Source organism: Xiphophorus hellerii, chromosome 11 (genome assembly GCF_003331165.1).
Source record: "Xiphophorus hellerii strain 12219 chromosome 11, Xiphophorus_hellerii-4.1, whole genome shotgun sequence".
NCBI classification, from domain to species: domain Eukaryota; kingdom Metazoa; phylum Chordata; class Actinopteri; order Cyprinodontiformes; family Poeciliidae; genus Xiphophorus; species Xiphophorus hellerii.
In genome coordinates, this window is record NC_045682.1 from 23,062,410 (window position 1) to 23,079,057 (window position 16,648).

Consider the following 16,648-nt stretch of genomic DNA (forward strand, 5'->3'; position numbering starts at 1 on the left):
AGAAATTGGAAAACAAGTATGAATTTATTGGATTTTACAAAAAATTATATTTTTACAAAAATCTTAATTGATTTTTGTTGTTCAAGGCTTAAGAATCTGTTTTGACTTCATGAGGTGAACCCAGGGAAGGTCTAAGAAGAACAATTGTAGAAACTGCGACAAAGTGGGAAATTTCTTTCAGCTATTTCTAAAAAAAAACATGAAAGTTCACCATCACCTTAGACACTATTTCACGTGGATGTTAGGATGTTCAGTAGCAAGTGAGCAGCCTTTTTTTATTATTATCCAGAGTGAAAAGAGTTTCTAATTTAAGAACCCTATACCAATAATTAGAGTAACATAATGCTGTTGGACTACTTGTTGCTAGTTGTACTGGTGCATGGTGGATATACATTCAGGATTTGTTATGCATGCAAAAATACAAAAGAAAACTAATATAGGCACAATTGAGAAACAACTGTATTTTGTGCTTATGTTACCGCAGCCAAGAAGTGGCATTTCAGGCAGAAAGTCATATTGCCCAGGGTAAAGCTCGTCACTGATAGCCATAAAATACAAAGCTCCTCCAAAGCAGAGTTTAAATACATGGCCTCTGAATTATTTGTTGTGTTCGTTGCGGCTTCTTGGTCAGAACCCCCTTGAAAAAGATGTTTTTAATCTCAATGGGTTTTTTTTATTCTGGTAAAATAACGGTTAAATAAAATAAAATAAAACAAAATTATCCTAGTCATGATAATTATATTGTGCAACTCTAATGAGAATATTTAAAAATGTTGTACATACAGTATATCTACATTATAGGGTGAACTACCCGTTTGAGGAATAAAACAATACTACAAAAAAGCTATTCACAAAAACCCAAATTTATGCTAATTTGCTGTGGCCACTTTCTTCTAGCGCTGAATGGCAAGAAATTTAATTATCATATTGACTGAATTCTAACCTATTTGCGAGATTCAAAGCAAATGCCTGTACAAAAGGCGTAAAGTTCCCTTTCTATTACATTGCACTCGTTCTGTTTATACCCGTAGGAGGGAATTGAATTATTTGCAAAATAAATGGAAAAGGTGCAAATTAATTTTGCGTTTCATGAAAGAAGTAAAGCCAGAGGAAACAGACAAAAAAAAAAAACTGTAATACAACAAATGTTAATGTGCAACTTGGAATCAACCTCATTCCCTCAGACTGACACTCAGATGAATCCATTTTTATCCAGAAAGCCTGCGGTGAGATCAAAACATCTTCCTATTACTATGTAAATTAGTGCATATCACGCTCTTACAGTACAGTCAAGTGTACGCGCATGTGGTCTGTCAAACCATAACTAGCAGCTTTTGCCTTTGAATGGCAGTGAGTATGTGTCTGAGGCTAATTGCTGCTGCGCTGTTATCAGCGCTCCTTTATGGGGCTAAATCCCAGCAGTCAAACGGCAATATCGCCAAACAGAAAAGGGAGCCAGACAGTCACTTGATTAGAAATTCCAAACGCTCCCTTGGATCTTCCCGTCAAATTTGTCTGTTGCCATGGTGACCCGAGATGCGCACTCACAGTCAGCCGCAGGTCCGGGGCGAGAAAGAGGTTGATTAAAGTGAGGGCTTGCTCTGACCTTTTTGATGCACCAGTTCGTAGCAACGAAAGAAGTTAAAACTGTCTTTTTCACATTTCTTTTCTAAACGAGTACAAAGAACAGCTACCCTGTTCTCACAGAAAGCATGAAAGGATACGTTAACAATTCACCAAGTATAAAATATTTTTACAAAAGCTTCAGAGGAACATTTAGTCTTTTGAAGACAATTCCCTTCATGTAAAAAAAATAAAAAATGATAAATGAATCATCTGCTCCTGAAAAAAAATTCGTCATTCTCAGAAACACTGAATCATTTCTACCATTCCTATATAAGTTGTTGTAGTCCAGGGAGGAGGCAACCATCTTTTCATGCATACGTTCGTATGGAATTCTGTTAATAATTGATTCAAGAATAAAATAAATAACATCAAAGAGGGATATAAAAACTTGTACCAGATCAAGTTCTGAGGAGGGTCATTATAACTGCGTATTTTGACCTATGAATTTATAGTAGCATGAATCATGGCTTGATGATCAACAGAGTCATACTCTGACTAAAAGGTTGAGCTGCTGCTGAATTGTATTCCTCAGGAGAAAAAGTCTGACTAGGTGAACATGTTTCAGAATCTGTCCAAAATCATTCATCCATAGTGTTCATCCTGCTTTTGAACTTTGTAAATAAGGTGTTTTGAAGTTTTTAATAGTAGTAGAAATGTTATAAAAATAAAATTTTTAACTTACAGTGGTGGTTGTGGCATGGATGATACACTGAATAAGCCTCTCCTTCTTTGCACTCTTTGATGAAATAAACACCCACTTCTCCAACAAAGCTCTAACTGGATTCATTGTATATTATTTTTGTTTTATCAAAACTAAATGCCAATAGATGTGATATTTAGATATTCAGTATATGTAAACTAGATATCCATTTAGATACAGATATGAACATAGATTTATATCTGAAGGTGAAGCTAAAGCAAGATAAATGTAAGCAAATAGAATAAAGATTTGATAAATCGCCACTTGATTACTCTATAGATGTTTTAAAAGAATCTCTGTTCAGTGAATAATCATTTAAAATATTGAAATGAGAGATGAAGGGCTTCAGAAAAAAATATTTCAACATGCAACTGACAGATCACTTTTTTTCTCTCTGAAGGGATTGTGGCGCCCCCTAGGCCATGTTGCCCAGGGCACTGAGCCAAACTGCCCGACTGAAGACGGCTTGAGAATAAGGCAATAGTACAGAAGGATCACGTCCTGTTCCACTTAACTTAGTGTTGGGTTTAAGTTGTGAACATACCAAGTCCTTTGGGGGTGATTCCGCTACACTCCAGAGGGTTTATAGCCCAGTAGTAGTACTTCAGAGTGTGCATCAGCTGCAGGACGGTGCCGACGCGGCGAATGGTGGTGTAAATGGTGGCGGTGCCGATGAACTCTGACGACAGGTATGTGTAGAGGGACAGCTGGACCTGTGTAGGAGCAAACAGTCCATTCATGTAGCACACATCGATACACTGGGAGCAACAGAAGCTGCTGGATGAATAAATGAGCAGAATGTTTATTACAGTTAAAGAAAAATGCAATTTAACTGTACAAAGACAAACACAGGGGAATGCGAAAAACAACTACCGCTTTCTTTATGCTTTAATATTTCAGGGTCTGAAATTCCGCTTCTGTCCGAGGAGCTACTTTCAATTCCTGACATTTAAGAGGGAGCCTCTCTCTTATTACATATTTGCTCCTTCATCTCTTCCTTCTGTTCCCTTTCGCCCTCTCCTAATATTCCTTCAGCCAATCCTCGATGCACATTGGCTGAATTGAGACGGCTCACAAACCTCTGAGCTCATTACAGCAGCCACCATGCTGAGGGCCGGCCTTAACAAGGTAGCTCTATTTAAGCGGATGAAATTAACGCTGGGCCACGGCCTGATCACATCACATCAGAGATCATCTAGGCTGGGGAGTGGACTCAGCTGCCTTAAAAAGGTCTTCAATGCAATACTTTATATTACATTACACACACTCAGCTGTTTGATCTGCAGATATTTTGCACAGCAAAAATAAATTTCTGATTTTCTTTTGTGCATTGCTGCAACAAAAATAATTGGTTTTCTTCAGCAGGACACTGTTTAGCAGTAATCGGGCTTTGTGGAGACATGATGAAAAACTTCTTTCTGTGTTTCATTAAGCCTTAAGTACTACCAAGGTTAATTTTGGTATTAATCAGGGTAGCAATGACACCTTGAGAGGAGGAAAATATTAAAGCTCAGTGGGAGGTAGAACAGAGGTAAGATTTGACAATTACATTTTGTGTGTGTATTTGCTCTTGCTTTTTACATTTCTGATGCCGGCCTTATTATCATTAATTTCTTTCCCATAATTTCTTTACTGGCACTTGAATGAGGGGAGAAAAAAACCCAACAAGATAATTCACTTTGATCCGCTTTGTGTTGACAACTAAAATCAATAAACGAAACCCAGAGTTGGATTCTGTGTTTCTCCCAAACAACATTAACTAATTGTATTTTGTCTCTTCCGTTTTGATCCAACTTGCCCCGGAGTGCAGCTCAACTGCAAGATCACCTCTTAGGGTCAGGGAGAAGTTTTGCGAACTGCGGAGGCATGAGCCAGAGAGCCCTGTGGGAATGTCATGGTTTCTCACATCTATTTCAGAAAGAGAATAAGAAAAGAGGAGCTGCACATCCCCTCTCTTCTCCTGGGGTCTTTTCAAATGTCACATTTCCTATTTGTTTCCCTCGCTTGCATGTTCTGTCCTTTAACAGGACGGAGAGCCGGCCCCTCCCTGCACGTCCTCCGAGCTCATTTATTAAATTACTGTAAAGGGTAATGGCTGCTGAGATGTCAGTTCAGCATTTCCTCTTTGTTTGTTTCAAGCACAATCTCAGTCAAAACATCACAGAGAAGAGAATTAAAAACTAATTTGCTGTTGTGTTAATTTCTGTCTCTCTGTCATCAGTTTAGTAATCTCTGTTTCATTTTTGAAGTAAGTACTTGAGGAGATGCATACAAAGACAAACAGACCTTGGCAGGTGTATGTATCCAGATGGCAGCGTTGAAGAGGACATGGTCACAGAGCTGTTTGAGGAGTGGCGCCCCATGAGGTAAACCGTCCAGATACTTTGCGAAAGACAGGAACTGCTCAAGGACTGCCCTGGTGATGTGAATCCGAGACGACTGCAGGAAGAAGGGCAAGTATGAGCTGAAGCTTAATTAAGCAAAGATGTAAGTAAGCAAACAAAGTCTATTTTCACAATCAACGAATGCAACACTATGCATTTGTATAAACTGTATAAACAGTGCCTTGCAAAAGCCCAGTCCATTGGATCTTTCACATTTAGCCAAATTACAATCTCAAACTGGATTTGCCTCTCTGAAATAGTTATTAGATTCCCTATGAATCAATACTTTGTATAATTGCTTTTTGCTTGAGTCGTAGATGTCCATCTTTGGGGTGTGTCTCTACCAGCTTCAAACATCTAAGACTGAAAAAACTCCCCAGTCCTCTTTGCAAACAGCTCCAGCTTAGTCAGACTGAATGGGGTGCATCACATTTTCAAGTTTTGCTACAGATTTTAAGATGCTTTTAGGTTTGGACTTTGACTGGGTCATTTTACAATTTTTGGATTATTTGTAAAAAAAAAATAAAAATAAAATAATAAATAAATAAAAGAGCAAATCTGAAATTTGCAGTTGTGTAAAAGAAGGAATCCACATTTTTGTAATGTGTCAAAGTATCCAAAAGATCAAGGGTGTGAATACTTTCCATACGCAATTACCATTCCTGATAATGTTTTAGAGGCAGACTATTATGGAAAAGAATCACTGTTATATCATTGCAAAGGTTCAGGTATTTTTTTTATTTCACAATATTACTTTCATTTACAAGTGGAAAAAACAAAATAGGCATGAGTTTATTTTTATTCAGGATAAATAGCTTTGGCTAATAATGAAGAGCTATTTGTGGATGCTTCAAGAATCTTGATGAATAAAGAGGGGGTTGCAGTCAAAACCGAGGCTTCTCTTCTTATTAACAGAACAACAAACACAACTTGAAACCAAAGGAGGCCGTCGCACTGACCTTCTCCAGCAGGTACCCAATCACAAGAAAGCCCTTGCCTCCCAGCATTTGCTCCTGCATGGCCACTGAGCTTTTCAACAGCTCCACCAGGAACGCCAGCAGAGTCGCGCTGCAACATACAACACATGGAAGAGTTTAAATGCGTTTTCTACTGCATCAAGTGGAGAAAACATGATCCATGTTCCCATCATAGCTCCTTCATAACTTATTTTTAATACGCAGCTGTATTTTCTCCCTTATCTCCATCCTCCTGATGAAATTAAATAAATAATCGGTCTGCAGCTGACATGATGTTGAGATGGTGCCTGATAAAGTAACAGCATTAAAGACCACATGATGCAGTGCTATCAGGAAGATCTTAAAGTCAGAGGAGGACAGATAGTTTGGAAAAGAAATCATTGTCCTCCGAGGAAAAAGTGTGTCTCCTATTGCCCTTTCAAACTAATATTCCCCACTTGCCTCCAGCGCATCTGCCTAATATCAGATTTCATATGAACATAAGGTTCAATTTGCACATTTTTTTTTGTTAATGACTCACCAGACTGTGGTGTCCACACTGCTGTCATTGAGCTGTTTGTAATCCAGCTGAGCGAAGAGTGGAAACAGGACCTGGATGCCTCCTATAGAGTGGATGGCACTGTGGATGGAGTGGGTAACAATAGCCTTCACATCCTGTAGGACAAAAGAGTAGTTAGCTTCACAAGCGTAAGCCACAGGGATGTAAAGGTGAACAAAACAAGCCTAACTTGCCGCAGACATGTACTGTTACAGCAACAGTTCTGGTTCTTCAAAATAAAAGAACTTCCTCTCACCTGGAAACATGCTCACTGATTTTCCATAACCAAATTAAATCATAAGTTGAAAATTACTTTTAATTTACAGCTGTTCAGGTCATGTCTGATGTTAAATTTTGTTTGCTGATTTGAAGCAACAACAAAGAATAAATGCAAATGAAAAAATAAAAAAATCACAGTACCATACAGTCAAGGACAGGAGTTAATACTGTCATTTAAAGAAACTTTAATTCTTCAAAATGAAAGAACTTCTTATCTGAAGCTCTTTTGGAAATTTAACTTTTGCAGGTGTTTAACATCTTTGGGTTCCATTATAATAATATTTAGCTTCTTCCATACATTCTCTATCAGGTTTTGTTGGGATGCAGGACTGACCACTCCAAAATGTCCATATAACTCCTAGTCAGAAGAAACATGTTGGTAAAATTACCTGTTGTATGATCACATCTTTTTTCTTAAAAAAATAATAATAATATGACTTAGCAAGAGATGACCCCATTTATTTTTGCTGGTTGTGGTCTCTTACACAGACCCTGTGTGACATCTTTCCAATATACTGCAGGCTAATTTGTAGAAAGAAAATAATTTTTTAACTCTAAGAATATATCCTAGATCCACATTTTATTTAGAAAGAAATCGAACCATATTAAATCTGATAACCCAAAACAATAAAGCATACTGACACTACAATTTGCCTCAGGATATGTTTCAATTGCTTTCCATATAGTACAGTGTGTATTTTTCTATCCATAATATTTAATATATACTTTTTATAGAAACCACTTAACTTCTGTTAGAAAACCAAAATAAACACTACAGCTTTTGCACAAATGCTCCTGAAGTGGCAGTGAGTCAGCCTGTGTCACAGGGGCCTGATAATCAAACTGACATGCTGGTTTATTTTGCTTCATTCATGCTTTTTTTTACACTTTCTGAAGGTGTAGGCTTCCTTCCTACAGGATATACTGTAGCTCAAACTGACCTGCAGCATGAGTGCGTGCGGTGAGTGGACAAAGATGGAGGGGTTTTCCCTGGGTGATGACTCCAGGCAGAGCTGGGCATCCGTCGCCTTGGCGTTGTAGGTGAAGGAGATGGAGCTGGCCAGCTTGCCGTCATACAACACCTGCTTGTGGTGCTCAGCCAGGTGGATGTCGCTCTCTGACTTGAACTTGAAAGTGCTCTGCGGACATAATAAGAAAAGCTTGAGAAAAAAAAAAAAAAAAGAAAAACTTGAAATCAGGGAGACAAATGAGTTGTCAGGAGACGAGATAAGTGCGGGTGCGTTTCAGCGTGTACAAGTTCAACACCCAAAATGGAGTCTGCTTAATTGCAGCCGGAGCCTCGTGTAAACAACACAGCATTATCTTAATGAACACAGTGCTAACCCGGGCACTAATTCAATTAGCACAGAATAAGAGGCAGAGCGGGAGAGCGCGTGTGTGGGAAAGAAGCACTCAAGGATCCAGATTTATCTCTTTGTAGTCAGTCAAGATGACAACCCACAAAAAGATCAACACATTTGTAATCCAGTCCCAATATGTTAAATTATGTTTATGCTAACTTTGGCCAAGATTCTAAGCTTCTATAACACAGGTTATAGGACTTAGACATGCATATACGTATATTGCCATTTATGCACAGATAGGTGGAATTACTTTACAGGTAGCGGTTTATGTGTTTGCCCATTTCTATCTATTTCTGTTTGCAGAGGCCTGAGTTCATGTATGCTGTGGCGGTGCTGGTGTCTTTACACATATGAAGCCCTGTAGATAAAAAGGCTCACGAGTTGCATGCAACCCTTTGTATCAGCTCCAGGCGAGAGGATGTTCTCCCTTTTCCAGCAGCTGAGTCTCCTGGTGCCTTCCTCAGCCTGACTGCACAGGAAAGCCCCAGGCTGCTGAGATCTCCAGGCCCATGTTGTTCTGAACCTTTCATCTGAGGTCTAGTGTGAGATTTGAGCCCTGAGCAGACTGCATGCAGCAGTAAATGTAACATTCTTATCCTCATCCAAGCTGACTTTTAAAACACATTTGCACCCCCTTAGCAGCATCTGCAAGAGCAATTAGAGATAGTTGAAGGAGCCTAGGTTAACATTAACGCACTCACAAACAGGATGCTTCAACCTTCATATTGAAAAGGTGTGTTAAAAAAATTAACCATTAAAGATTACCAACAAAGTCATGGTAAGATGCAGTGGTAATCCATCACAAAAACAAATAAAGTGCTCTTCGGCTTAATTCGAAGGTTAGTGGGCCCTATGTACAAACAGAAAAAAAATACTGAATAGCCTGAATGTAAAATTAATACACTTATTAAGATGCACATATTTTGCAGAGTAAGCCCGTTTTCTGTGCAGCACTTATGAAATTTGTGCAGTTGTGGCCCTGTAAAATAGGCCTGTATTTATGATACCATGCTGAATTAGAGAGACAGAAAGGTGAATGTGTAAAAGAGCTTTGCTGACTCTTTAAAGGCTTAAGGATGCCACAGAGGATTTAAAAAGATAGGAGGAGCATGCAAGAAATTTAATTTTTTTTTTTAAACATGTGAAGTTCTACAGAGCGGAGATTAAAGACATACGAGTCCCAAACACACAGAGGAACGAATGTGACAACTGCCACCTTTTTCTGCACCTGACAGCTGCAGCTATGGTACAGCAGTGATATCAACACACACAAACACACGCATGCGTTTGATCCATTCAATTCAGCCTGCCGCGCCACACTATTTGCAGAAAATAGGCCAAAAGCTGTAAATAAGCTTTCCAGCATATGACTGAAATGTACAAGTTCACTTGGACTTTAACCATTAAAGATTACTGCAAGAGCAATTAGACTTTCTTCAAATAACTGCTTAGATCAATTTAAATGTAGACTTACAACAGATGCCCCAAAATTTTCTTTCATGTTGACTCAAAATTTGCAATAATTTCATATTGTGTCAGGTCTCCCATGAACAGCACATTCTTGTCTATGTGGGGCAAAAAAACAGAGCAGCCCACCAGTCATTATAAAACCATCTTATTCAAAGAAAACTACCAGGTTTACAAGACAGGAGATGTTTTTCATGAAACTTTGTCAGGATTCACTGAAATGCATCTAAATACGTTTTGTGCCAAATTTCAAACATTTTGATGACAACAGCAACATGATAATGAACATGAAAACATCAAAAATGTCAAGAAGAATTTTACTAATTGTGTATAGCAGAGATACAGATTTCTAGAGATGAGACCAATATTTCTTTTAACTGAAGTAGAAAGAACAAGAAAAAAGTTCTTTCTGGCTAGAACCTTTCATACTTTTCAAGAACTCTATAGACTACTGCAGCATTTGTCTGTGTCAGAACCACACCCACTTAACATTTCTGACCAATCACGCAAAAGCTTATGAACACCACACAAGAAAAAAGCTGTCTAGATTTGGATAATGTATCAAGAACAGGCGCCAATAACTACCAAACCAGGCCTTCAAGAACAAACAAAAAAAAAAAAACATTGTTCTGTTCTTGCCTGCCTGGTTTAGGTTGTATGCAAGATTAATTCATTAAAATCTTGATAACATCTGCTGAATTTTGATTGAACAAATAGTATCTTCATAGGATAATGAAAAGTTTTCATACATTGTATTGAAAACCTATTTGTTTTTAATCTGTGTAACCAAAAATATATTTTGCTGCATAACTGCTATGAATGTGATCCACATACACAAACTCTGCCACCATAAATGTTGGTATATGTAAAATGTTGTTTTTTTTCTGGAAGCATTTTAAGTATTTATTTTTACTTGATCTTAATCCCCAGTTTTACCATTTCTATCTAACATACGGCCCCCTCCCCAACCTGTTGCTGAGCAACTCCAGCTCCGCCTACGTATTCCCTTGTTTACAGCTCTGCTGTTTGAAAAGTCAGTGTCACTCAATGTCTAAATGCCACAAAACATCTGAACTCATATAAATACAATACAGGTATACAGACAGACTGGATGGCTTCAATAATCATGCAGTGGCCAGATTGTTGGCGCTGCGTTAGTGAGAACATCTGGAGCCTTGAAGACAGCAACCAGCGGCGCTTTCAACAACACGAGTTGCGAAGCACAAACCAAACAAACCCACACACACACGATTTCATAAACTCAGAGAAAAAGATAGAACAGCTCAGGAGCTTTCCTTCAGCTGTAGCCCACACAGGAAAACAAGATGTTATGCTCCATTTTCTTGTGTCATTAGTGGAGCGTGGGGGCCTTAAACTGCACACGCAGACATTCAGCTCAACATAGTGTGTCGGCCATCATAAGCCGCCACAAATATGAAGACCACAGGCCTCCTCGCTGAGCTGAAGGCTTGTTCAGCAGAGCAAACTGTCTGGCTGCTCATTACTGAGCAGTAACACTGACAACAGCCAAGGCCAAGAGGATACATACAGTACAGCTGCAAGGGTTACGTGCTGCACTTTGAAGATCCAGTTCTCCTGAACATGAACTAAGCAATACGTAAAGAGCACCTTGTCATAAACATACATAATTTGTGTGGAACCAAGATAACAATAAGTGGCCTACATTAAGAAAGGAAACTAGGTGACACAAACTGAGTCTCACTGTTCTCATTCTTGAACCAGCTGGAAAAAAACCCACGCACTCATCATTACTGTACCAGCACGGAGGCCCTGCGTCTTTGAAACAACCGAGCCATTTAATGGTCTCTTCTGGGCATCTGAGAAGGCCATTCTGCACCATGCGGAGAGGCAATCATCTAACTGATCAGCCTCGGGAAGCTCTGGGCTGTGATAGAGTGCAAAATCAGTATTCATAGAGTAAAAAAAAAAACAGAGGATGAGCATGTAATCATTAGGAGGAGCATATGAGAGATCTAGTCTATAAGATATCCTTACCCATAATGTGTTAGATCAGACAGAGAAGGTAAAGTGTGCAACTCTAGTATAACTGACAGCTTCTATGTGAGGCAATGGCTCTAGTTCATTGAATAATCTGTATGTCATCCAAATCTGTGCCACCTTTCAAGTGAAGTGGGATATATTCACTGCTGTCAGATGCCTAATAAAAATTTACTTTAGTAAAATGTTCCTGAAAACATGCGTAAAAGAATTCAAAAGCCAAGTCAGAGCACAAAAAAAAAACATTAAGGCATTGTTAAAACAAAATACAAAACAAAAAACAGCACAAATGCTAAAGCAAAATCTGAGACAAAAAGGCAAAGGAGTTACTGAAAGAGTACTGAAAAAATACGGCCAACCAGTACTTTAGAACAGCTCTATCATATTTCCCACGTCTCAAGCAATTTCACATTTCTGGTCTTGTAGTAGAGGTTGGCTATGTAGAGTCGTCCCTGTCAGGTACATGTTACATTATATAATAAATTATTTAATAGCATGACATAATGATACCCTCTGCTTTACATTCTCTCACCAGAGTGAGTTTAAAGTCTGTTTAAATTCAGTTTTAACTAATGCTGTTGTTTCACAACTGCTGATTGTGAAACAACTTTGACCTAATGGTCTTGCAGTAGGAGCGTAGTTAGCGTGTCAAAGTTAAAAACTGGCACTTAAAATAAAAACAGCTATTTCTTCCCTCAGGAAAATTTATGTCTGATTATTTCACTATGTTAGTTAGTATTTGCTTGTAATGTCTATATTGAGACCAATGCTAAGCATTAGCAATGAATTGGATCTTCCATTTATTTTCAATTAGCATAATGCTAGCAGCCTTCATGTTACCTTTTACTTAACATATTAGCTGTGCTAGGATAGTAATATGACTATATACTACAACATGGGGTTGTGCATACATGCATGTTATTTGTATGTTCATTTACTATAAAGCAGGAAGCAGGATTCTCCTTTCATTAAAACACTGTTCATCTAAAAACCAAACAGTGAAAAATGTTCAGTGAGGGCAAAATAATAACCTGTAACTTAAGTAAATATGTTTCTATGGTTTACATTACTAATGGTGACAATAATTCTAATTATTACAATTTATTTATTGCTCCATTAGTCTATAATAAGTAAAGAAATATCTTGTGATTTTTGTGTACTTGTTCTGAGGATGTGCTGTAATTCCAGCAGCTTGTAGCACATCCACAGCTTCATATGGATGCAGTCTCCTGGTGCTGAAATCTTGACAGGTCTGGACACCTTCAAGTAAAGGCTGAAAGCAGCTTGAGGCAAGTCTGCCAAAACAAGGAGAAGACAGCTGGCGAGATGCTCTGGTCTCTCATCTTTCCCTGATAGCCAGGCCAAAAAGACCTGGAATATGATTTTTAGAGCTCACAGTTCTCTGCATCAAACAGTGTAAAAAGCTCTGATGCTATATTTTTTTCCTATAATGTGCATGTCTACGCTCGTAAAAAAAAAATGTGTATCAAAAATTATTTGATTGCACTTAACAAAAGATAATCTCAGTTTTTTCTAATTAAGGAGCAGATTTCAACAGAATTTTCATTCACGTTGCATAGGTGACAAGAAAGTTAGGAACCTATACTCTTAATTCTGTGGGGTTCTCTTTGATTCTGCATCTGAGCATTTTCACATCAGCAGCTGCAAGATAACACAAAAGAGTTTTGGGAGTTCTTTTAGCATCTTGCTGCCAGCTTTCAAGGTGAAAGTTCTTAGATGGTCAAAGTTGGAAGCCAGCAGTAGTTTTGAAAATAGTAAACCATTTTTATACCTTGCAAAGACTGATTAAATTCTTTTTAAGAGCTCTTTAAATTACTCACAGTGATAAGCTTTACAAATTTCTTTCTGATGGCTTCAGTCAGCTCTTTTCATCACCCAAAATGTTCCCTAACTAAATGTCTTAGGTTTAAGCAGGACAACTCTCCATCAATAGTAAGCAATGAAGTTCCAATCATACCTGTTGTGCTACTCCTGAGTAATTCGAGCCATTTTTTAACAGGAGAAAAAAATTGACAGTGCACAAACGTATTCCACTCTATAAATAATTTTTTTGTTACACTCATATTTTTTGAGAAGTGTGAGTTAATCGGAATAAGTTAACATTAAAGTGATACAAAATGTTAGCAAATCAAGTTCATGCTTCCTGAAGTGGAAGTAATGTGAAAATAGGCTTTTCCATAACATCCTGAATTGTGACTGCACAATGTTGTGAAAACATTGCAGTAAAAAGCTTTATGAGCAATTAAATTTTTTTTCTCTTTATTGCTTTGTGGTGCTTTTACACCACAAAGAGCCTAACATTCTGCCTTTCTTTCTTCTTCATTCTTCTTCTCTTTTTAATGATGCAGACCTTCACACAGTAGATATGTTCTTGTGTTTATAGAGGTGTATATTTAGGCTTTAATGTGTATTTACGCAGCTTTACACAAAGAAAAATTACAACATAATAATACTGAATAGGTCAATTACCCAGACAATTAAATTAAAAGGGTACCATAAGTTCACAAACTTGCAGTTTCTATTCTCACCATAGCCTATTTCTTAATAATAACTAAATTCCTATGAATTAATAAATAAATACTCAAGATCCCCAACAGCAGATTCAGTATTAGAGGGTCAGTAACAACATCAGAATCAAAAAACCTCTGGGATATGTGCCTCACAATTGATTCAGTGTGATTGGTTGTATTAATGTACCTTATAACCTGGACCGAGCTGATGAATGGCAAAGATCTGAGCTGGGTTGAGAGCTTCACTGAAAACATAAATGGCTCCAAGCTGGCCACAGAAGACTCTGTTCGCGTCTGCCGTCTCTGATGAACCCAGAAAGCACTTGTCATAGCTCTGGAAAAAAAGGAGAAGCCATTTAACCATAATGTATTTAATAACATCACGGTGCAGTGTCAGGTTTTTTCTTAAATCTTGTACATTTTTCATTTTGACTGAAAGGGCCTTAGCTATCTGCGATGGATGGAGGAAAACAGGAGAACTTGTGATGGCTGCTGGTTTTTAATCTCTTCTCCACCAACTTCACCATCACCTTCTTCTATATCAGGGGTCTCAAACTCAACTTACCCGGGGGCCGCTGGAGGTAGAGTCTGGGTGAGGCTGGGCCACATTCACACACACGGTCTCCTCAGCCGAACCTTTCTGATTGCCTATTACCATATTTGGCTGTAGTCAGGCGCTGTAACAGCTGTAATTGTGTAGTGTCTCTTTAAGATACTCTAGTATTGCTAATGATGTCAGAAGTATGCGCCACGGCTTCTCTGTAGAGAGCGTGGGAGAAACATGCTACACGGACATGTTAGCTCCCTAACTTTTTAGTAATGTTAAGGGTTGTTTGGACGCTGCTCAATTTTCATGTCTGATAATATAGCAGCCGTTCAACCGGGCTTTGTAAGGTTGGTGAAGAGCGTATTTATTAAAGGACAACACTGTGGTATTCCCAGTACCAGTGTGGTTGTGAGTTTTTGACCGTCCTGACGAATCTGCCGCCTCCTCTCCTCCCTTAAACACAACCCAAGCGTTACAGCGCCTAACCTTAATTACGTTACACTGATCAGCAACTTCCGGGTCTAGACTGGATGCTGAAGCACGTGAAGCGGGAGCGGCCGCGGAAATTGCGCATGTACCGCATGCAAATAATGACAAATAGAAAATGCAAATAGGCCCGGCCGATGTCCCGCCCCCGAGAGCAATATACTCCACCGTGATTGGTAAGTTCGTTCAGCTCCGCACACAACACTGAAAAGTGCCAATTATATCAAACTCGCGGGCCGCACTAACATTAAACTTTCATATTAAGGCGGGGGCCACAAACTATCGTCCCGAGGGCCGCAGTTGGCCCGCGGGCCGCGAGTTTGAGACCCCTGTTCTATATGTTCTTCTTCGGTCCACTCGCCTCTCACCAGTTACATCCTTTTAATACTCCTTATCACAATAAGGTCTGTCCTGCTCCGCTGTTTAAAAATGATGACATACGTTTTATCTCCAGCCTTCAAGAGAAAACACACTGATAGGATCAGTGCATTCTGAGACCTGAACAAACCATGTGCACAAACTAAAACACTTTGCCTCAAGGCCAGGAAATGTGTGTTCTCCACCCCTATGGTTACAGCAGCAAAAGTTGAAAACCTCAGAGGAAGGAAGCATGAAGGGCCACAGAGAGGTCAGGCTACCTGTCCCCGGCTAAATGGAAAAGTTGGAAGTTGGAGTTTGGGCGAGTTGTGCTGGAAAAGAGCCCAAGGGCAACTCTCCTGCAGCTGGCAAGAGCAGAGGGCACACCTCAAATGTTTGCCAAGATCACAACATGAGGGAAAGCTTGAAGTAAAGCCAAAGCAATACTCGATTTCAGAGCTTTATCAGAAGCACTTCTTTGAAAGTTAAAGATGATTTGTGTAAGACTATTTCTTTGGCTGCTATTAAAAGAAATCTAGTCACGCAAAAGTGTCTTCTATGATATTAAACAATATTAATAGTGTACTTACATCATTAGTATTGACATGCCATGCCATGTCACCGTAGGAGACCAGCTGGCCGTTGACATAGCAGCGGATTTCTGAGTTTCTCCAGCGATTATAGATATGGACGATGCTGATCATGTACCACTGAAAAAATAACACATGAAACAGTTAGTTTGATTTGCAAATATCATTTAATGATATCTGGTCATCATTTAGGAGGCATTTATTCAGTCCGATTTGGGTAATATATTAGAAAGAACATAAGATACTAAATAAAGTCTGGAAATACTAGTATTTTCCAAACTATTTTCTTTTCCAACCTCGTCTAACCTGGAAAACACAGAAATAACCCCATTAGTCATTGCTTTGCGTTTGCTTTTTGTCCTGTGTGCTCATTTCTGTCTTTTCAGCAGTAAAGATTTTTACTGCTGAAATCCTCATACCGAAGCTGTCTATGACTGCGAACTGTTAACAATGATTCCAATTTGTTCAATTGTTTCAGTCAGTGGGGCTAAAATTCTGCCAGGTTAATGAGGGAGCAAATGTCCATCCAAACATTATCCCCTCCCCAGTACACACATGAACATTAACCCATGCACCAGCCAGACAAACGAGGGTGACATACAAATTCATCAACTGGAACCACTGGGAACTTTGTTAGGCTGCGCCGGGAATCCATTGGGTCAGCAAATCCTACAGAAGGCCATCTCATCAACCGAATGTGCGCTTGTTTCCATGCACACGCAAGGACTTTGTGTGGGTGTTTGTGTTTAGAACAGCAGCAAACTGCTGACAGCGTGGCAAAGG

At 39.0% G+C, this 16,648-nt stretch overlaps 1 protein-coding gene across 16 annotated transcripts in view; it reads right to left on the reverse strand.

Annotated features, from left to right (window-relative positions):
* The window catches only part of nbeaa (neurobeachin a), a 106,763-nt gene that overhangs the window by 43,044 nt on the left and 47,071 nt on the right, over nt 1-16,648 (reverse strand). For all 16 annotated transcript variants that reach the window (XM_032576122.1, XM_032576121.1, XM_032576120.1 and 13 more), the window contains exons 7-13: nt 15,866-15,985; nt 14,073-14,219; nt 7,446-7,643; nt 6,208-6,341; nt 5,670-5,778; nt 4,613-4,765; nt 2,871-3,039 (exon numbers count right to left, since the gene is read on the reverse strand). In XM_032576122.1, coding sequence (XP_032432013.1) covers nt 2,871-3,039; nt 4,613-4,765; nt 5,670-5,778; nt 6,208-6,341; nt 7,446-7,643; nt 14,073-14,219; nt 15,866-15,985 — 1,030 coding nt within the window. The remainder of the gene's footprint in view (nt 1-2,870; nt 3,040-4,612; nt 4,766-5,669; nt 5,779-6,207; nt 6,342-7,445; nt 7,644-14,072; nt 14,220-15,865; nt 15,986-16,648) is intronic.